This window comes from Notothenia rossii (assembly GCF_949606895.1).
Source record: "Notothenia rossii genome assembly, contig: scaffold_498, whole genome shotgun sequence".
Lineage (NCBI taxonomy): Eukaryota > Metazoa > Chordata > Actinopteri > Perciformes > Nototheniidae > Notothenia > Notothenia rossii.
In genome coordinates, this window is record NW_027640087.1 from 1 (window position 1) to 21,995 (window position 21,995).

General features: G+C 49.3%; 1 protein-coding gene across 1 annotated transcript; it reads left to right on the forward strand.

The window, feature by feature from the left end:
• Positions 1–417: 417 nt before the first annotated feature.
• Positions 418–21,966, forward strand: LOC307027112 (nesprin-1-like; the record flags this gene model as incomplete). Its single annotated transcript, XM_079695306.1, has 16 exons — positions 418–786; positions 1,402–1,610; positions 3,537–3,645; positions 3,804–3,968; positions 6,512–6,679; positions 7,133–7,309; positions 10,742–10,882; positions 14,587–14,747; positions 15,359–15,509; positions 16,137–16,364; positions 17,816–17,914; positions 18,017–18,204; positions 19,047–19,170; positions 19,661–19,827; positions 20,437–20,590; positions 21,260–21,966. Coding segments are annotated over exons 1-16 (3,032 nt in total), but the record flags the coding sequence as incomplete, so codon positions are not given.
• Positions 21,967–21,995: the final 29 nt, after the last annotated feature.

Here is a 21,995-nt window from a genome sequence, read left to right on the forward strand (position 1 = left end):
TTGGGGTTTGGAGCAGGACACTTCAGAGACATGTCCTTAGTAACAGCTGGAAGAGAGAGGGGGGGGCTACAAGGATCTGTTTGGGGTTTGGAGCAGGACACTTCAGAGACATGTCCTTAGGAACAGCTGGGAGAGAGGGGGGGGCTACAAGGATCTGTTTGGGGTTTGGAGCAGGACACTTCAGAGACATGTCCTTAGGAACAGCTGGGAGAGAGGGGGGGGCTACAAGGATCTGTTTGGGGTTTGGAGCAGGACACTTCAGAGACATGTCCTTAGAGAGCTGTAGTATCTGCCTAAAGGTAGCACAGTAGGAGCCTTTAATTCACCACACAGTGAAAGGTGAGGTAAGTTTTTTTTTCCGACACAGAGGAAATTCAAAGTCTTTGTTTTGAGATTCATAAGAGAGACACAGAATAGTTTAAAAGCACTTTGTAAATACAGCAGATGCTAAAGAGTTCAGAGGCTTCTGGGTAAGCAGCTGAAACACGTCTCCAAAGAAGTCAGCGTTGGTGAAGACTCAGGTTCTGGAGTGTGTTCCATGCGTGGAGAGCATGGAGACTAAAAGCAGCTTGGTGTGTTTGGCTCTGAGCCGAGGGACAACGAGTAAGACTGAAAGTGTCTCTGCAGGACGTCCAGACGGAGGCTCCTCTGCACCTGCTGCGTCTGAAGGTGCACGTTGAGAGGAAGCAGCTGGAGGTTCTGATGCAGGACTCTGAGGCCGAGCTGACCCGAGAGAACAGACACCTGGCGGGGACGGGCAGCGAGAGGCTGGTCCGAGAGCACCGGGTGATTAACAGCTGTTTCCATCTTTTAAATGTGTTATTCATTTAACTCTTCAGTCAAGGGAACTGAGAAACTCCACACCACCACTCTGTGCAGAATCATTATACACTATACAACACGTGCCATATCATATGATTCATAATAATGATATTTAATAACGTGCAATGACGCATCGGCCACTACGGCTCGTCCCTGTCCAGACGGTCACATGATGAGACCGTCTGTTCCTGTGGATATCTAACTGCTCTTTGCTCCACACTGTTAGTGTACGGTTGGACCATCATGCTGCTGGGTTTATCGTATCTAACTCTGGCTCAACTATTCCCTTCAGGATGAATAAAGTCCTATCTTATCTTATTTCCAAGACATTCATGAGCACATCTCTGGACAACCTGTCTTTGTGGAGATCAGTTCCACCCCTCTGTAATCCACTAACTCAATGAGCAGCCCTGTAGTAGGACTCAAGCTGCTCACCTCAGAGCCAAGAGTCAAAGTCAACTTCATTATCAGTCTTTCAGTTTGTGTGCACAGAGAGATCGAAATATCCCACAATCCAGAGGAATACAAAATATAAGAATGTGTATATAAACGAAGGTAACTGGTTCTGCTTCCCTCCAGGCCTTCTTCCGGGATCAGGGCCCTCTGTCTGTGTGTGAGAAGAGGCTGCTGACGATGGAGGAAACGTGCCTGAAGCTCCCTGAAGGAGACGCTGCTCTGCAGACGCTGGAAGGAGCCAGGAAGGACTTCTGTGATCTGAAGCAGGAGATACAGAGCACGCATCAGAAGCTGCTGCAGCACCAGGACAAGTGGAAGGAGTACAGCGCCAGGTGACAGCACTTCTCTATATACCAATGCATCTATTAGTTTGAGTTCAGAGACAAGTGGAAGGAGTACAGCTCCAGGTGACAGCACTTCTCTATATACCAATGCATCTATTAGTTTGAGTTCAGAGACAAGTGGAAGGAGTACAGCTCCAGGTGACAGCCCTTCTCTATATACCAATGCATCTATTAGTTTGAGTTCAGAGACAAGTGGAAGGAGTACAGCGCCAGGTGACAGCACTTCTCTATATACCAATGCATCTATTAGTTTGAGTTCAGAGACAAGTGGAAGGAGTACAGCGCCAGGTGACAGCACTTCTCTATATACCAATGCATCTATTAGTTTGAGTTCAGAGACAAGTGGAAGGAGTACAGCTCCAGGTGACAGCACTTCTCTATATACCAATGCATCTATTAGTTTGAGTTCAGAGACAAGTGGAAGGAGTACAGCGCCAGGTGACAGCACTTCTCTATATACCAATGCATTTATTAGTTTGAGTTCAGAGACAAGTGGAAGGAGTACAGCTCCAGGTGACAGCACTTCTCTATATACCAATGCATCTATTAGTTTGAGTTCAGAGACAAGTGGAAGGAGTACAGCACCAGGTGACAGCACTTCTCTATATACCAATGCATCTATTAGTTTGAGTTCAGAGACAAGTGGAAGGAGTACAGCGCCAGGTGACAGCACTTCTCTATATACCAATGCATCTATTAGTTTGAGTTCAGAGACAAGTGGAAGGAGTACAGCGCCAGGTGACAGCACTTCTCTATATACCAATGCATCTATTAGTTTGAGTTCAGAGACAAGTGGAAGGACTACAGCGCCAGGTGACAGCACTTCTCTATATACCAATGCATCTATTAGTTTGAGTTCAGAAAACCTAAAGATCCAGACTTTTTCTCAAAATCTCAAAATTCTGAATTTTTTCTAAAAATCTCAAAATCCTGATTTTTTCTCGAAGTCTCAAAATTCTGACTTTTTTCTCAAAATTCTGACTTTATCTCAAAATTCTGACTTTTTTCTCATAATCTCAAAATTCTGACTTTTTTCACAAAGCCTAAAGATTCAGACTTTTTCTCAAAATCTCAAAAATGATGGCCTTTTTCTAAAAATTCTGACTTTCTCTCAAAATTTCAAAATTCGGACTTTTTCTCAAAATCTCAAAATTCGGACTTTTTTCTTAAAATCTCAAAATTCTGTATTTTTCTCTGTTTGTGTTGCATGCTCGGGCTTTGGATATTGATGATTCATTAAGTATCCTGCAGTCCTGTTGGGTTTGATCTGATATGTTGTGGTGCGTTCAGGTACGCAGAGCTGTACTGCTGGGTTTGATCTGATATGTTGTGGTGCGTTCAGGTACGCAGAGCTGTCCTGCTGGGTTTGATCTGATATGTTGTGGTGCGTTCAGGTACGCAGAGCTGTCCTGCTGGGTTTGATCTGATATGTTGTGGTGCGTTCAGGTACGCAGAGCTGTCCTGCTGGGTTTGATCTGTTATGTTGTGGTGCGTTCAGGTACGCAGAGCTGTCCTGCTGGGTTTGATCTGTTATGTTGTGGTGCGTTCAGGTACGCAGAGCTGTCCTGCTGGGTTTGATCTGATATGTTGTGGTGTGTTCAGGTACGCAGAGCTGTCCTGCTGGGTTTGATCTGTTATGTTGTGGTGCGTTCAGGTACGCAGAGCTGTCCTGCTGGGTTTGATCTGTTATGTTGTGGTGCGTTCAGGTACGCAGAGCTGTCCTGCTGGGTTTGATCTGATATGTTGTGGTGTGTTCAGGTACGCAGAGCTGTCCTGCTGGGTTTGATCTGATATGTTGTGGTGCGTTCAGGTACGCAGAGCTGTCCTGCTGGGTTTGATCTGATATGTTGTGGTGCGTTCAGGTACGCAGAGCTGTCCTGCTGGGTTTGATCTGTTATGTTGTGGTGTGTTCAGGTACGCAGAGCTGTCCTGCTGGCTGATCTCTAAAGAGAGTCAGCTGAGGCTTCTGAGGAACAGAGCCAGCGACCCCAAGAAGTACGGCCAGGTGAAGACCTCCATCACGGTGAGCAGGACAGACAGACACTCTGTGAAATGTTACAGTTACTCCCTATGTGCTAACAACTGTCAATATCAAGACTGCTGTTCCAAAGGGAAGTACGGAGCCCCCAAAGGAACATGTTTCTCCCCCTAAAAAAAGTAATAGTGTTTGTTTGTATGTAGGAGCTTGGGGCGGAGGCTGCGCTGCAGGAGGGGAACCTCTCCTGGCTGAAGGCCCGGATGGCCGCTCTGACGGAGGTTTCTGCAGACGGAGACGCTCAGAGGAACGGAGACGCTCTGAACAAACTCTGCTCAGACTTTAAGGCTCTGCTGGCGTCTCTGCTGGAGGTGAGACTCTCAGTTATTAAAGCCACTCACATCTAGTCTCTCTCTCTCTCTCTCTCTCTCTCTCTCTCTCTCTCAGTTATTAAAGCCACTGACATCTAGTCTCTCTCTCTCTCTCTCTCTCAGTTATTAAAGCCACTCACATCTAGTCTCTCTCTCTCTCAGTTATTAAAGCCACTCACATCTAGTCTCTCTCTCTCTCAGTTATTAAAGCCACTGACATCTAGTCTCTCTCTCTCTCAGTTATTAAAGCCACTCACATCTAGTCTCTCTCTCTCTCAGTTATTAAAGCCACTCACATCTGATGCCCCTTTCACACCAACGCGTTTTCAGCTCCGGCTCGGAGCTGGAGCCTGAAAAGTACAGTTTTTTCCTGTTCACACCGCAGCGGTGCCGCCTCTTAGCTCCGGAATCCGGTTCACTTCCAGCTCCAAAAAATTGTCGGTCTAGAGGCAAGAGCTTCGGAGCTAAGAGGCGGCGTCGCTTACGTCGAGGCGTGCCGGAAACTAAACCCACCTCCCCTGAACATGGGTCGACTGAAGAGTCTCCTCATGCCTGCCTACAAGCAGGAGTGCTGAGCAAAGGGACTAGAACCAACCACACACTTATAAAAGAAACACACTTTATAAAGTCAGGCAGCACTAACCAGGCTTCCTGTGATTCTGTTTGTTTGCACCTTACTTTAACCATCGTTCACTGTCATTGATCATTGTGGAGAGAGGCAGACGTTTTGTTTTGTTTTATAGCAGCTATCGGATGGAATCAATCCATGGGCTGCACAGGTTGTCGTGTCCGACTATCACAAGTAGAATCATAATGAACAATAAGCCGGTAAAATGTGCCTGTAGAAAACGGCTTATGCCACAATAGGAAAGCAACAAGTAGTCAGTTTAGCTTCGGTTGCTATGGTAACATCACCCATTTTATACCAGAGACACTTTCATAACAGCAAGATGCCAAACAGCGTCAATTCAGACTGACACACATTCACTTAAGGGGGGGGGGGATATGTTTCAGCTGCTTGTGTGACAGTCAGACAGTGAATACTTTAGAGCGGCCGCAGCAGTGTGAGCTAACCGGGAGCTAACGGGAGAATAAACTCCCGTGGACGAGCAGCAGCACTGCAGCGGTCGGTACATGCCGCTGAGACACATTAATAAACAATGAACCACGGCACTCTGGAGAAAAGCATAAGCTTTGAGAAGGCGTTATTTAATTTAATCTGACTTCGTGTGATCAAAAGCAACACGATCATCCACCCGACGCAGTCCCCCATTGTTGTTGTTGTTGTGAACGCCGTAACGCCGTTGGGGAGCAAGTCAGCGATGTAAACGGTGACGTCATGACGCAGCAGCGGCTGCACCAGTCGGGCTCTGGGCGGTGTGAACAGAGCGGGAGCAGAAAAGGGGAACCGGAGCTGAACCAGAAAAGCTCTAGCTCGGAGCTAGAAAGGGAAAAGCGCTGGTGTGAAAGCCGCATTATAGTCTCTGCACAGCTGCTTCCTGTCCGTCCTCTAATCCATAATCAGGTTTAACTTCATATTCTGTTCTTCTACATATCATCTTCTTGCACTACTTTTTATTTTGTATTGTTGTATTTTATGATATATGTTGCATTGTGGGAGGAGCTCCGGTCAGAAGAACTTCATTTCTAGACTGTAGCTCTGTGTATATGATGATAACACCTCTGAGTCTCTAAACGTCCCCTCTCTGTCCCCTCTCTGTCCCCTCTCTGTCCCCTCTCTGTCTCCTCTCTGTCCCCTCTCTATCCTCTCTCTGTCCCCTCTCTGTCCCCTCTATGTCCCCTCTCTGTTCTCTCTCTGTCTCATCTCTGTCCCCTCTATGTCCCCTCTCTGTTCTCTCTCTGTCTCATCTCTGTCCCCTCTATGTCCCCTCTCTGTTCTCTCTGTCTCCTCTCTGTCCCCTCTATGTCCCCTCTCTTTCCCCTCTCTGTCCTCTCTCTGTCCCCTCTCTGTCCCCTCTCTGTCCCCTCTCGGTCCCCTCTCTGTCCCCTCTCTGTCTCCTATATGTCCCCTCTCTGTCCCCTCTATGTCTCCTATCTGTTACCTCTCTGTCCCCTCTCTGTACCCTCTCTGTTCTCTCTCTGTCCCCTCTATGTCTCCTCTATGTCCCCTCTCTGTCCCCTCTCTGTCTCCTCTATGTCCCCTCTCTGTCTCTTCTCTGTCCCCTCTCTGTCTCCTCTCTGTCTCCTCTCTGTCCCCTCTCTGTCTCCTCTCTGTCCCCTCTCTGTCCCCTCTATGTCTCCTCTCTGTCCCCTCTCTGTCTCCTCTCTGTCCCCTCTCTGTCCCCTCTATGTCCCCTCTCTGTCTCCTCTCTGTCCCCTCTCTGTCTCCTCTCTGTCCCCTCTCTGTCCCCTCTCTGTCCCCTCTATGTCTCCTCTCTGTCCCCTCTCTGTCCCCTCTATGTCCCCTCTCTGTCTCCTCTATGTCCCCTCTCTGTCCCCTCTCTGTCCCCTCTCTGTCTCCTCTCTGTCCCCTCTCTGTCCCCTCTATGTCCCCTCTCTGTCCCCTCTCTGTCCCCCTGCAGGCGGAGAAGATGCTGCTGGCGCTAGGAGACTGTGCTCAGTTCAGGGAGGAGGTCCAGACCCTGCTAGAGGACCTGGTTGTGGGTCAGAGAGAAGCTCAGAGCGAGGTGTCCAGGATCCTGGACAGCCCGTCTGTGAGGGAGGCCCAGCAGCAGCTGCTCAGCCACCAGGTGCTCAGAAACACCTGCTACCAGCTGATGGCTCTTTGCTCAGCACTTTCATGTTTAAGAGTGGGGGCCTAGCTTTGGTGAATGACATGGATGCAAAAGGAGAACTTTTATGTTATTTCTTTAAGTTATATTTGAGAAAAACAAATCACGAAGACTCAGTAAAAGTTGTTTGTCTTGAAAATGCAAAACAAAATTAACATTTAATTTGCAAAACAAGTTGAGAAAATGATCATGAAAAAAAGAGAACATTACACAATTATTACAAATTATGAAAAACGAAACATTCTGAAAAATCTCTAAATATTTACTTGTGATTTCCTAAAATGAATCAAATTGAACTTGTGATTGAAAAACATCAGTTATATTATATAATGTATAATAATTTGAGGACGTATCACATGAAAGGGTTAATGTTTATCTCAGTACATTAACAGTGTGAATGCGTCCCTGCAGCAGCTGCTGAAGCGCCTCAGGATGAAGAGGAAGGAGGTGCAGCAGCTGATCCTCAGAGGACAGACCCTACAGGGGGAGGAGGGCGTGGGGGGGGCGCTGCAGACAGACCTGCACCTCCTGGAGACCACCGTCAGCAAGATGGAGCAGAACACTGACTCCCAGGAGCAGAGTCTGGAGGTGAGACAGGTTCATACAGAGAGAGAGAGAGTCTGGAGGTGAGACAGGTTCATACAGAGAGAGAGAGAGTCTGGAGGTGAGACAGGTTACTGTAGAGAGAGAGAGAGTCTGGAGGTGAGACAGGTTCATACAGAGAGAGAGAGAGTCTGGAGGTGAGAGAGGTTCATACAGAGAGAGAGGGTCTGGAGGTGAGACAGGTTCATACAGAGAGAGAGGGTCTGGAGGTGAGACAGGTTCATACAGAGAGAGAGAGAGTCTGGAGGTGAGACAGGTTCATACAGAGAGAGAGAGAGTCTGGAGGTGAGACAGGTTCATACAGAGAGAGAGAGAGAGAGAGAGAGTCTGGAGGTGAGACAGGTTACTGTAGAGAGAGAGAGAGTCTGGAGGTGAGACAGGTTCATACAGAGAGAGAGGGTCTGGAGGTGAGACAGGTTCATACAGAGAGAGAGAGGGTCTGGAGGTGAGACAGGTTCATACTGAGAGAGAGAGAGTCTGGAGGTGAGACAGGTTCATACAGAGAGAGAGAGAGAGTCTGGAGGTGAGACAGGTTCATACAGAGAGAGAGAGAGTCTGGAGGTGAGACAGGTTCATACAGAGAGAGAAAGAGAGTCTGGAGGTGAGACAGGTTCATACAGAGAGAGAGAGAGTCTGGAGGTGAGACAGGTTCATACAGAGAGAGAGAGAGTCTGGAGGTGAGACAGGTTCATACAGAGAGAGAGAGGGTCTGGAGGTGAGACAGGTTCATACAGAGAGAGAGAGAGAGAGAGTGAGAGAGAGTCTGGAGGTGAGACAGGTTCATACTGAGAGAGAGAGAGAGTCTGGAGGTGAGACAGGTTACTGTATAGAGAGAGAGAGACTGGAGGTTTAGACAGGTTACTGTAGAGAGAGAGAGTCTGGAGGTGAGACAGGTTACTGTAGAGAGAGAGAGTCTGGAGGTGAGACAGGTTACTGTAGAGAGAGAGAGTCTGGAGGTGAGACAGGTTACTGTAGAGAGAGAGAGTCTGGAGGTGAGACAGGTTACTGTAGAGAGAGAGAGTCTGGAGGTGAGACAGGTTACTGTAGAGAGAGAGAGAGAGAGAGAGAGAGAGTCTGGAGGTGAGACAGGTTACTGTAGAGAGAGAGAGTCTGGAGGTGAGACAGGTTACTGTAGAGAGAGAGAGTCTGGAGGTGAGACAGGTTACTGTAGAGAGAGAGAGTCTGGAGGTGAGACAGGTTCATACAGAGAGAGAGAGGGTCTGGAGGTGAGACAGGTTCATACAGAGAGAGAGAGAGAGAGAGTGAGAGAGAGTCTGGAGGTGAGACAGGATCATACTGAGAGAGAGAGAGAGTCTGGAGGTGAGACAGGTTACTGTATAGAGAGAGAGAGACTGGAGGTTTAGACAGGTTACTGTAGAGAGAGAGAGTCTGGAGGTGAGACAGGTTACTGTAGAGAGAGAGAGTCTGGAGGTGAGACAGGTTACTGTAGAGAGAGAGAGTCTGGAGGTGAGACAGGTTACTGTAGAGAGAGAGAGTCTGGAGGTAAGACAGGTTCATACTGAGAGAGAGAGAGAGAGTGTCTGGAGGTGAGACAGGTTACTGTAGAGAGAGAGAGAGAGTCTGGAGGTGAGACAGGTTACTGTAGAGAGAGAGAGAGAGAGTCTGGAGGTGGGACAGGTTACTGTAGAGAGAGAGTCTGGAGGTGAGACAGGTTACTGTAGAGAAAGAGAGAGACTGGAGGTGAGACAGGTTACTGTAGAGAGAGATAGAGAGAGAGAGTCTGGAGGTGAGCCAGGTTACTGTAGAGAGAGAGAGAGAGAGCCTGGAGGTGAGACAGGTTACTGTAGAGAGAGAGAGAGAGAGTCTGGAGGTGAGACAGGTTACTGTAGAGAGAGAGAGAGAGAGCCTGGAGGTGAGACAGGTTACTGTAGAGAGAGAGAGAGAGAGTCTGGAGGTGAGACAGGTTACTGTAGAGAGAGATAGAGAGAGAGAGAGAGTCTGGAGGTGAGACAGGTTACTGTAGAGAGAGAGAGAGAGTCTGGAGGTGAGACAGGTTACTGTAGAGAGAGAGAGAGAGTCTGGAGGTGAGACAGGTTACTGTAGAGAGAGAGAGAGAGAGTCTGGAGGTGAGACAGGTTACTGTAGAGAGAGAGAGAGAGAGTCTGGAGGTGAGACAGGTTACTGTAGAGAGAGAGAGAGAGAGAGAGAGTCTGGAGGTGAGACAGGTTACTGTAGAGAGAGAGAGAGAGTCTGGAGGTGAGACAGGTTACTGTAGAGAGAGAGAGAGAGAGTCTGGAGGTGAGACAGGTTACTGTAGAGAGAGAGAGAGAGAGTCTGGAGGTGAGACAGGTTACTGTAGAGAGAGAGAGAGAGAGAGAGTCTGGAGGTGAGACAGGTTACTGTAGAGAGAGAGAGAGAGTCTGGAGGTGAGCCAGGTTACTGTAGAGAGAGAGAGAGAGAGCCTGGAGGTGAGACAGGTTACTGTAGAGAGAGAGAGAGAGAGTCTGGAGGTGAGACAGGTTACTGTAGAGAGAGAGAGAGAGAGCCTGGAGGTGAGACAGGTTACTGTAGAGAGAGAGAGAGAGAGTCTGGAGGTGAGACAGGTTACTGTAGAAAGAGATAGAGAGAGAGAGTCTGGAGGTGAGACAGGTTACTGTAGAGAGAGAGAGAGAGTCTGGAGGTGAGACAGGTTACTGTAGAGAGAGAGAGAGAGTCTGGAGGTGAGACAGGTTACTGTAGAGAGAGAGAGAGAGAGTCTGGAGGTGAGACAGGTTACTGTAGAGAGAGAGAGAGAGAGTCTGGAGGTGAGACAGGTTACTGTAGAGAGAGAGAGAGAGAGAGAGTCTGGAGGTGAGACAGGTTACTGTAGAGAGAGAGAGAGAGTCTGGAGGTGAGACAGGTTACTGTAGAGAGAGAGAGAGAGAGTCTGGAGGTGAGACAGGTTACTGTAGAGAGAGAGAGAGAGAGTCTGGAGGTGAGACAGGTTACTGTAGAGAGAGAGAGAGTCTGGAGGTGAGACAGGTTACTGTAGAGAGAGAGAGAGAGAGTCTGGAGGTGAGACAGGTTACTGTAGAGAGAGAGAGAGTCTGGAGGTGAGACAGGTTATTGTAGAGAGAGAGAGAGAGAGTCTGGAGGTGAGACAGGTTACTGTAGAGAGAGAGAGAGAGAGAGAGAGAGAGAGAGAGAGAGAGAGAGAGAGCCTGGAGGTGAGACAGGTTACTGTAGAGAGAGAGAGAGAGAGAGAGAGAGAGAGAGAGAGAGAGAGAGAGAGAGAGAGAGAGAGAGAGAGAGAGCCTGGAGGTGAGACAGGTTACTGTAGAGAGAGAGAGAGAGAGTCTGGAGGTGAGACAGGTTATTGTAGAGAGAGAGAGAGAGAGTCTGGAGGTGAGACAGGTTACTGTACTCAGGTGTTGTTTACCTGGTTACAGACCATTAAAGACACTTGTCTCCTCTCAGGTGTCCCTTGCAGCCTGGCAGGAGTTCACCAGCCAGCAGGGGGCGGTGCAGGACTTCCTGCTGAGAGCTCGATCCTCATTGGACCGGGACCAGACCTTCAGCAGCCCAGAGAGCCTGTCTGCAGAACTGGACCAGGCGCAGGTGAGTCTCTGGGGTTAGGGGACAGGAAGTGAGTCTCTGGGGTTAGGGGACAGGAAGTGAGTCTCTGGGGTTAGGGGACAGGAAGTGAGTCTCTGGGGTTAGGGGACATGAAGTGAGTCTCTGGTCCTGCAGGTGTGTCTACCTGTTGGTCCTCCTATTAGGCAGCTACGTACGGCAACCCAGAGGTGGGGAGTAGTGGAGTACAAATACTTTGTTCCTGTACTTCAGTTCATGTTTCTGGTATCAGTACTTTACTTCACTACTTATTTTTCTGACCACTTTGTACTTTGACTTCTTACACTTTGAACCCAAGCACCTGGACTTTCTACTTCTTACACTTTGAACCCAAGCACCTGGACTTTCTACTTCTTACACTTTCCCAACAGGCTGGTTCCTTTAGTTTAAAGGTCCCACGTCATGCTTCTCTGGTTCTGACCCGTCCCCTTGTGTTCTGTAGCTTCTGCATGTGAACGCTCTGCAGAGTCTCAAACCCTCAGAGTGCACCCTGTAGGGAGTAACACTCTAACACAGAGAAGACCTGTCTGCCCCAGAACGCCTCCATGGACATCTCTCTTTTTTCCTGGGTATAGTGACGTAACGTAACATTTGGACCAATCCGCGGAGCAGTTTCTCAGCCTGAGACGGCGGGATGTAGCAAGCCGCGCGACGTCCCCCCAACACGGCACCCAGACCCCACGCAGCATTCTCATCTGTTTGTCCTTACTGGTGTCATTTCCTGGTTGCTAACTAACGCCATTGTAACAAATAAACACACATCAGAGCACAGTGGGCTCACAGGGAAGGGGGGGGGGGGGGGGGGGGAGGAGCTCCAACAAGCCGTGTAGGACAGAGAGTGAATACACATACTATACAGAGATGCTGTTTGAGAAACCAATGTGAGTTTGGAACATTGAACAATGTGAATCTATTCTAGCAGACCTCAACAATGGAACTATGATCAGTAGAAATGGCCGTGACACGGGACCTTTAATCTGTGTTCGGTGGCGTGATCATTATTATTTAGAATGTTCACACTGGAGTACTTTTCCCGTTTAGTTCCGATAGTGCCTGGAATTTTGCGTTCACACCAAAAAGAGAACTTAGTGTCGGGAACTTTTACCCCCATTTTTAGTGCCTGCTGAGAGGTGGTACTCTCCTGGGGAGAAAAAAGTACTAATTTCTATTGGCCGGGCGAATTGCAAACCACGCCCCGTAAAACTCTGAAAAGTTTTGTGAAGCCGCCATTTTATTTGCTGGCATTAGCATTATTAGCATTAGCATTAGCATTAGCCCAGTGCACCAACGGAGAGAGACTAATTTATGGCAATACAAAAGAAAGCATGGGAGCGGTGGAGATGAGGAGGTGTCGGCGTTCTGGCGATTTGCTCGGAAGGCTTCAGTAGAAGCTGCTGGGAGTCCCAGCAGCTTCTACTGAAGCCTTCCCCAACTCCGGGGACTTCCGGCCGGGGACTCCGGGTGGCAGTATACACCGTGAAGTGGTTTGCGGCCTGCCAGTAAACCCAAAGCAGAAGAAGAAGAAGTGACGTGAAATGTGATTGTCATTTGAACGGGATGGCGCAAAACGAGAAGCATTCGGTCCACAGTGACAGAGAAGAGACTGTCAGCGTGGCTGTACTCAGCATTGATTCCAGACGCACTAAAGCTTTGGATCCTAATCAGCTTGTGAGCAGTGGCGGACTGGCCGTCTGTACAATCTGGAGAATCACAGAGCGGCCCCGCAGCGAGGCTCCCCCCCCCCCGTTGACAGTTCACTAGCACCCCCCCCAAGCATTCGATGTCACATGTTTTAACTATCAATTATTTAAAGTGGACCTATCATGCTATATTTGAATAATATAGTGTAGGACCATACATAAGGCATATTTATACCTTTTATTTTTCAAAATACCAAACAGATCATGCATTTTAGCCATTCCTCATTTCTCTCAATTTAACACTGTGGGGCTGATTCTGTGAGAACAGCACCATCTACAGGCCTGGCATATGTACTACAGCGTCTCCAGTGCTTTCCAACGGCAATGCCCGTGGCTGTCTCCTCCTGATTGGTGGAGTTGGCCCAATAACCGTAGCGCCACTTCTGTGACGTCATAGAAGTGTTCAAATCTGGATCAGTCTGTATCAGATCCGTTGCAGCCCCTCTTTAAGAGATTTGGGTATGGAGGAAAATAGAGAGGGTTGTGTTTTCTGACACTTGGTGAGTTCCCTGGAACACCGGGGACACATGTTCATGTAGAGAAGATGTACAAAAGTGCATTTGGCATGATAGGTCACCTTTAAATAAGCCTTTGATTATGTTCCGGCCCGCCATCTAGTGGCTCAGAAAAAAATTGGCCCAAGGTCAAACTTAGTTGCCGACCCCTGCATTAGGGTAACCCTGATGTGTACCAGTGTTAATTTCGTCAACGAAAACTATGACGAAAAAGGTTCGTCAACGACCTTTTTTACATAACTAAGACGAGACGATGACGAGATAAAAATAGATTCTTGATAACGAAAACTTTGACGAAATGTAAATTTAGTTTTCGTTGACGAGACGAGACGGGACTAAGGTGTTAATGGTGGACTAACGGACATTCTAAATGCAGGGTATTTTCCCCCAAGTGTCCGTCTTGTCTGTCAAAATGCATCTTACGTTTCTAACTTGCAATATCATTATTTCCGCTCTCTTCACTCCAGAAGAGCGATCTCCCTGTGTCTCTCTGTGTACGGGGGGCGGGGCCTAACAGACACGCTGCAGCGGCACACAGAGATCTGCCGGGGGCGTTCAGAAGGGACACATGCTGGAGTCCTTCTAGTTTGTATGACTTTGTATACTGCAGGGTAGCTGGTGGATTTACTCCAGGTGGAACTAAAGTCTGATTCAACACTTGATTAGATTTCACATCATTCATCCACATCTGAGAAGTAACTAAAGGGATTAAATACATGTAGTGGAGGAAAAGTACACCATAGCAACACATTTAAATACTCCAGTAAAGTATAAGTACCTCAACATTTTACTCAAGTACAGTACAATATTTTAACATAATTATCTATATTTCACATTTAAATAAAGCAATTAGTTCGGTTAACAATTTGTTAGTTTTTCCCTTTAAAAAATAACAAAAAGTGAATACAAAAATACGTTGAAGTACCGGATCGATAAGCAGTATCGATAAGACTAGTAGTACCGTAGAAAAGCTTAACGATACCCATCCCTAGATATTACACAAAGTGTTAAGAGAGTGAAATGTTGCTTTACGAATTTCAACACTTGATATTGTCACATTGATTCCAATTTCAGATACCTGTATTTACTGAATTGGTTTAAAGAGAGAAAACATTTTGACTAAAAGTTGACTAAAACGTTTTGAGTTTTCGTCGACTAAAACTAGACTAAAACTATGAAGGATAGGAATGACTAAAATGTGACTAAAACTAATAACCATTTTCGTCTAAAGACTAAATCAAGAACAGCTGCCAAAATGAACACTGCTGTGTACCTGTCCACCAGGTGCTCCTGAAGCAGAGTGCAGGAGTCATGTGTTTCCTCCTCAGGTGTGGTTTACCTGCTGATAAGGTGATGTTAGGATGATGTTCATACCATGCTCTGTCATACTCTGTCCACCAGGTGTGGCTTACCTGCTGATAAGGTGATGTTAGGATGATGTTCATGCCATGCTCTGTCATACTCTGTCCACCAGGTGCTCCTGAAGCAGAGTGCAGCTGAGGCCTCTCACATGAACACTCTGCTGAAGAGAGCCAAAGAGATCCAGCTGGGTCCCAACAACAGAGACCTGCTGCTGGAGCAGGCCCGGACCCTCAGTGGGGAGGTGGGCCGCGTGGAGGCCGGACTCAACAAAGAGTAAGAGGGTTTTATATATTATGATTTCATATTCATCATGGTGTCAGTGTGATAGCAGCCCCCTGCTGTGTTCAGTGATAACGGACCCCCTGCTGTGTTCAGTGTGATAACGGACCCCCTGCTGTGTTCAGTGTGATAACAGCCCCCTGCTGTGTTCAGTGTGATAACAGCCCCCTGCTGTGTTCAGTGTGATAACGGCCCCCTGCTGTGTTCAGTGTGATAACAGCCCCCTGCTGTGTTCAGCGATAACGGACCCCCTGCTGTGTTCAGTGTGATAACAGCCCCCTGCTGTGTTCAGTGATAACGGACCCCCTGCTGTGTTCAGTGTGATAACAGCCCCCTGCTGTGTTCAGTGTGATAACGGACCACCTGCTGTGTTCAGTGTGATAGCGGACCCCCTGCTGTGTTCAGTGTGATAACGGCCCCCTGCTGTGTTCAGTGTGATAACGGACCACCTGCTGTGTTCAGTGTGATAACAGCCCCCTGCTGTGTTCAGTGTGATAACGGCCCCCTGCTGTGTTCAGTGTGATAGCGGACCCCCTGCTGTGTTCAGTGTGATAACGGACCCCCTGCTGTGTTCAGTGTGATAACGGACCACCTGCTGTGTTCAGTGTGCAGACCCTGCAGCAGATGAAGACCCTCTGGATGAAGTTCTCTCAGGACTTTGAGGCGTTCTCTCTGTGGATCTCTGAGAAGGAGAAGCAGCTGGAGGTCCTGAAGTCCTCCTCGCTGCCTCTGGAGGAGCAGATCAGCTCCGTCAAGGTACCGCACAGAGAGGATGTTCAAACTGCATCACTCTCACTCAAAGAGCCACTGGTGTTAGGGGGCTTTAACCCGCCCGAGGTGTGACCCTCACTCTGGAATGAAAACACCTTCTGATGTTCCTGAAGGTCTTTTCATTGTCATATCAAATACAATAAAACTCAGATGCAGTTTAATTATAACAAATAATCAAATATATAATAATAATAATAATTGAGAAGTAATCTAAACAAACACAAGTGAAAAAAGAAAAACAATACAAATATTACAGGATAAGAAAAATAAGTAATAATAATAAGCTGTAAGAAAAACCACAAAATACAATTAAATTATAAAAGAGAAAAAATGAGAAAAACTGACAAAATTAGCGATTACAAAAAACGAAAATAAAAGATAACAGCGGGTAAAAATAATAAAATAAGTCGTAACAAAAACATTTTGATTTTATTAAAACATTTAAAATATATATATATACTGTATATAAACAAGTAATTGATATCAGATGTTGGGTTATTGCTCTTTTGGTTGTTTACAAAGCTCCAGAAGCGTCTGTGTGTCACATCAGCTGTTATTCACTATATTCTATAAAACAAACACTAAATATAAAACCATGATTATTCTCTCCAGGCTGTGTCTGCAGAGCTGCAGGCCCAGAGGGGGGTCTCCTCTCAGCTGGAGGGGGGGTCCCAGGCTCTCTCTCAGTTCGTCTCCTCGGGGGAGGGGTCTCGCATCAAGGCCCGGCTGACCCAGATCGGGCGGTACTGGGAGGAGCTGCAGGAGACCGTGCAGCAGCAAGAGGAGGCGCTGCAGGAGAGCGCCACCTACCTGCAGAGGTTCACCTGCAGCCTGCAGCAGGTACGCTCTCTCACTGGGGTTAGGTAACCCTAACCCTAACACCTACCCTAACCCTAACCCTAACCCTAACACTACATTTAAACCTCTAACAGAATATTATTATTAATGCATGTATTATCTATGATTTTCATACTTTACCTTATATATCTATTCAAAGTAGAGCAACTTTCATTATACAGATGAAGCTCTCATTGTTTCTCTGCCCCCCCCCAGATGAAGCTCTCAGTGTGTCTCTGCCCCCCTCCCCCCCCCAGATGAAGCTCTCAGTGTGTCTCTGCCCCCCCCCCAGATGAAGCTCTCAGTGTGTCTCTGCCCCCCCCCCCCCCCCAGATGAAGCGCTCAGTGTGTCTCTGCCCCCCCCCAGATGAAGCTCTCAGGCCCCGGCCACACGAGGACGCATACGGCTAAGTCTATGGGCTAAACGCAGAGGATTAACGCAATAGCAAAAAAGCTTCCGTCCACTCGCAATGTTCACCGGATAGTGTCTGTCCACACGAGACAGCTCCGTTTAGCTCCAACCGCTGGAGAAGCTGCAGTAGATATGCAGGAGCCTGTAGGTGGCGCTGTAACTTCCTCCACAGAAGCAGCGAAGAAGCATGGTTGTCATGGTTGCCCTTCTGTTTATTCTCTGCGGTGGGGCCGAGGGAACCGGACAGAGTTTTTCGCCAGTCAACGTGTGTTAAAGTTTAAATCTTCCGGACAAAATGATAAAAGTGCCGGTCAAAGGTCTTCTTTGTTCTTTATTGAGCTTTAAAACAAATGAATAACGACTTTATATAATATAATAATATAATACACGGAGCCTCTCTGTTTCCTCCCTCTCTCCGGACAGCGTCAGTGTCTGTCTCATGCAGCAGCTGATCCAGTAATGAGTGACCCGACAGTAACAATAAACATATTAATAACTAGTTTAGGTAGTTTGAGAGGTAATTAAAATAGCTAAGGGCGATGATCTGACTGAAGTGTGTGTTTTGCTCCGTTCATCACAGCGGGAGGAGCTGCAGCAGAGCTGCGTGTCTCCGTCCTGTCAGATTAGACTTCACTCGCGTTTATGTCCATATCGAGAGAAAGATCAATAATCTGAATTCAGTGTGCAGTTTACTTTGACGCGGGGGTGAGCAGCAGAGGTGGGGAGAGGCGGGGCTATTGCCTCATCATTATCAGAAAATGATCGTGGAAGCACACACGGAGCTGTTGGACCCCCCCAGAGCGTTGCGTATACCGGTCTATCCACCTTGGGACCCGTTATCGTTTCCGCAGTTGTTTACTGTCATATCCGGTCTTCCTCGTGTGGCCGAACGGTCTATATGACACTAAACAGATACGTCCTCGTGGGGCCGGGGCTACAGTGTGTCTCTGTCTCTGTCCCCCCCCCAGATGAAGCTCTCAGTGTGTCTCTGTCCCGCCCCCCCCCCCAGATGAAGCTCTCAGTGTGTCTCTGCCCCCCCCAGGTGGACTCCTCTCTCAGTGATCTGCAGAAACAGCTGCATCTTCCTCTGAAGTCCTGCTCCTCTTCCTCAGAGACCTACAGAGCCCTGCAGGACCACACGGTGAGGGGGACCCCTACTCTATTAAACTGTGTGGCTGTGTTCTCTCCTGCAGGAGGTGTGTGTGAGGTGTGTGTGACTCTGTGATGTGTCTCTCTCCTGCAGGAGGTGCTCCAGCAGCAGGAGGCTCTGAGGGGGGGTCTCCTCTCCCTCCAGGCGTCCGCTCGGAGGCTCAGGGAGCGTCCGGATGCAGAGAGGAGCGTCACGGAGCTGAACGTCAGATACGAGGAGAGCCTGCAGGAGGCCAGAGACTCTCAGAGGGGTCTGGAGGAGCTGCTGACGCTGTGGAGGAGGTGAGGGTCCTGATGAGGGTCCTGATGAGGGTCCTGAGGGTCTGATGAGGGTCCTGAGGGTCTGATGAGGGTCCTGATGAGGGTCCTGAGGGTCCTGAGGGTCTGATGAGGGTCCTGAGGGTCTGATGAGGGTCCTGAGGGTCCTAAGGGTCCTGAGGGTCCTGAGGGTCCTAAGGGTCCTGAGGGTCTGATGAGGGTCCTGAGGGTCCTGAGGGTCTGATGAGGGTCCTAAGGGTCCTGAGGGTCTGATGAGGGTCCTGAGGGTCCTGAGGGTCTGATAAGGGTCCTGATGGTCTTGAGGGTCTGATGAGGGTCTGATGAGGGTCCTGATGAGGGTCCTGAGGGTCCTGAGGGTCTGATGAGGGTCCTGAGGGTCTGATGAGGGTCCTGAGGGTCCTGAGGGTCCTGAGGGTCTGATGAGGGTCTGATGAGGGTCTGATGAGGGTCCTGAGGGTCTGATGAGGGTCTGATGAGGGTCCTGAGGGTCTGATGAGGGTCCTGAGGGTCTGATGAGGGTCCTGAGGGTCCTGAGGGTCTTGAGGGTCTGATAAGGGTCCTGATGGTCTGATGAGGGTCTTGAGGGTCTGATGAGGGTCCTGAGGGTCTGATGAGGGTCCTGAGGGTCTGGTGAGGGTCCTGAGGGTCTGATGAGGGTCCTGAGGGTCTGGTGAGGGTCCTGAGGGTCTGATGAGGGTCCTGAGGGTCCTAAGGGTCTGATGAGGGTCTGATGAGGGTCCTGAGGGTCTGGTTAGGATCTGATGAGGGTCCTGAGGGTCTGGTGAGGGTCCTGAGGGTCTGATGAGGGTCTGATGAGGGTCTGATGAACCTCTCTGTGTCTCCAGGTTTGAGAAGCAGCGCTCTCACCTGACTTCCTGTCTGGAGAGGAGTGAGGCAGCGTCTCACCCTGAGAGCCAGCTGCTGTCAGCGGACAGAGCCAAGCTGCGCGCTGAGATCCAGGAGCTGCAGGTAGGCAGCACCAACACGTAGGAGCGCAGGCTGAGCCCTCAATGAGCTGCACATACACACACGTGGTCTGGGACCAGGTCCGGGTGGGAAGCTAAAGTATTTAAAGGACATTTCTCTTGGCGTTAGGGGGGGGGGTATCTGACATGTTGAGCCACAAACTCTAATAGGTGCACAGAGTCTGTGCTCTGATTGTGAGTCAAATGCATAATCACCACGTATGCTAACATGAGTCAGCAGAGCACGGTATGTATAAGCTGCATGCGTGAGGAGAAGCTTGGAGCAGTGAGCTCAGGGTTCATTCAGCTCCAGATCGATGTCAGTGTTTCCCTGCAGACTCTGAAAGAGGAAGCTTTTACTGATATGTTTTGTTTCCTAAAGTAAAGTGTATTTCAGAGAGGTCTGTGGTTTGTATTTAGTAGGTAACGTGTGTGTGTTTTCGTGTTGTTTTGTATGAAGTCATGATTATTAGAGTCTACTGTGTTCCTCTCAGGGTGTGCACGACGAGCTGCTCTCCCTGCAGACGCCTCTCTCTGAGCTGCAGACGCTGGGTCAGTCTCTGAGTGTGTCTGCGTCGGAGGAGAGAGAGCAGCAGCTGCAGGGCGAGATACAGAGTCTGCAGAGGAGGCTGCAGGAGCAGAGGGAGAACCTGCCTCAGAGGTAACCCCCTTCACTCAGATCCCCCGATGTCCCACCTTTAGAAGTACACAGAGTGCATGAGAGGCATGAGAGGCAAGAGAACTGTGGATGATTGCAGTTCTCTGTTTGCTGCTCTCTAGTCAGTTCAGAATGAATAAACAAAAGAGACCACATTTCAACTGGGCTTTTCATTCTTTGTAGTATCACTGTTCATGGTTCATGGTTTCATGGTTTCATGTTTCATGGTTTCATGGTTTCATGTTTCATGTTTCATGGTTTCATGTTTCATGGTTTCATGTTTCATGTTTCATGGTTTCATGTTTCATGGTTTCATGGTTTCATGTTTCATGTTTCATGGTTTCATGGTTTCATGGTTTCATGTTTCATGTTTCACTGTTTCATGGTTTCATGTTTCATGGTTCAGTGATATCACTCTTTCTGTTTGGTCACAGCTTGTTGTTAATGATGTTCCTCAGGTGTTCTGTCTCACTCTGTAAAGCTCTTTGGGTCCAGCATCAAAGGTGCTATCGAAATAAAGTGTATTATTAACATTATTATTCCTCCTCCTCTTCCTCCTCCTCCTCTCCTCCTCCTCCTCCTCCTCCTCCTCCTCCTCCTCCTCCTCCTCAGAGTGTCTGCTCTCCAGACTCACCTCTCTCTGCTGGACCAGTTCGACCAGGATCTGCTCCTCTTCTCCTCCAGGAGCGAGACGCTGCTGTGCAAACTGCACTCTGCTCCTGCTGTCAACATCAGAGACCTGCAGCCCACACACACACACTGCAAGGTACACACACACACACACACACACACACACACACACACACACACACACACACACACACACACACACACACACACACACACACACACACACACACACACACACACACACACACACACTGCAAGGTACACACACACACACACACACACACACACACTGCAAGGTACACACACACACACACACACACACACACACACACACACACACTGCAAGGTACACACACACACACACACACACACACACACACACACACACACACACACACACACACTGCAAGGTACACACACACACACACACACACACACACACACACACACACACACACACACACACACACACACACACTGCAAGGCACACACACACACACACACACACTGCAAGGTACACACACACACATACACACACACACACACACACACACACACACACACACACACACACACACACACACTGCAAGGTACACACACACACACACACACACACACACACACACACACACACACACACACACACACACACACTGCAAGGTACACACACACACACACACACACACACACACACACACACACACACACACACACACACACTTGCTGACTTTGATAGTGCTGTTCCTAGAGCTCAGAGACTCTAACCTCCCCCCTCCCCCCTCCCCTCTCCCCCCTCTCCCCCCAGGAGAGCCATGCGGCGCTGCAGCAGCAGAGCGGGGAGATGCGGCGGCTGCAGGAGCAGCTGGAGCAGCTGTGTCTGCGCTGTGAGGGTGGGGGAGAGGGCGGGGAGGCGCAGCTCCTCCGCAGCCGAGCCGCGGGGGGTCTGCAGCCGCAGCTGGACGCTCTGCAGACGGCCGAGCTGCAGACGGAGAGCCTGCAGCGGCTGCACAGCTTCCTGCAGAAACACAGCCATGCAGGAGGGGTCCTGAGGGGTCTGAGGGAGACCCTGGAGGGGCGGGGGGTCCTGAGGGAGAGCCAGGAGGGTGGGGGGGTCCTGAAGGAGACCCTGGAGGGGGGGGGCAGCTGGGACCGGGGGCGGGTGGAGGAACTGCAGCGAGAAATGACCTCCATCGGGTCAGATATCCTGCAGCTGGAGACACTCGCTGTTAATCTGGACAGCAGCCTCTGTAAGAGCCACCTCCACCTGGGGGGGTCCGAGGGGGGGGTCAGTAGGGTGTCCTCCTGCCGCCTTCTGGCTGACGCCGTCTCCTCGCAGCTGGACTCGGTGAGGAGCCTCCTGGGGGAGAAGCAGAGCGAGGCGGAGGCTCTGGGCTCCCTGTGGAGCTCCTTCAGGAGGAGGAGAGAGACGCTGCTGCAGACTGTGGAGAAACTGGAGGAGCAGGCGGAGAGGAGCAGCTGCAGGGAGGCAACTCTGAGCCAGCTGCAGAACAGGTACACACACACACACACACACACACACA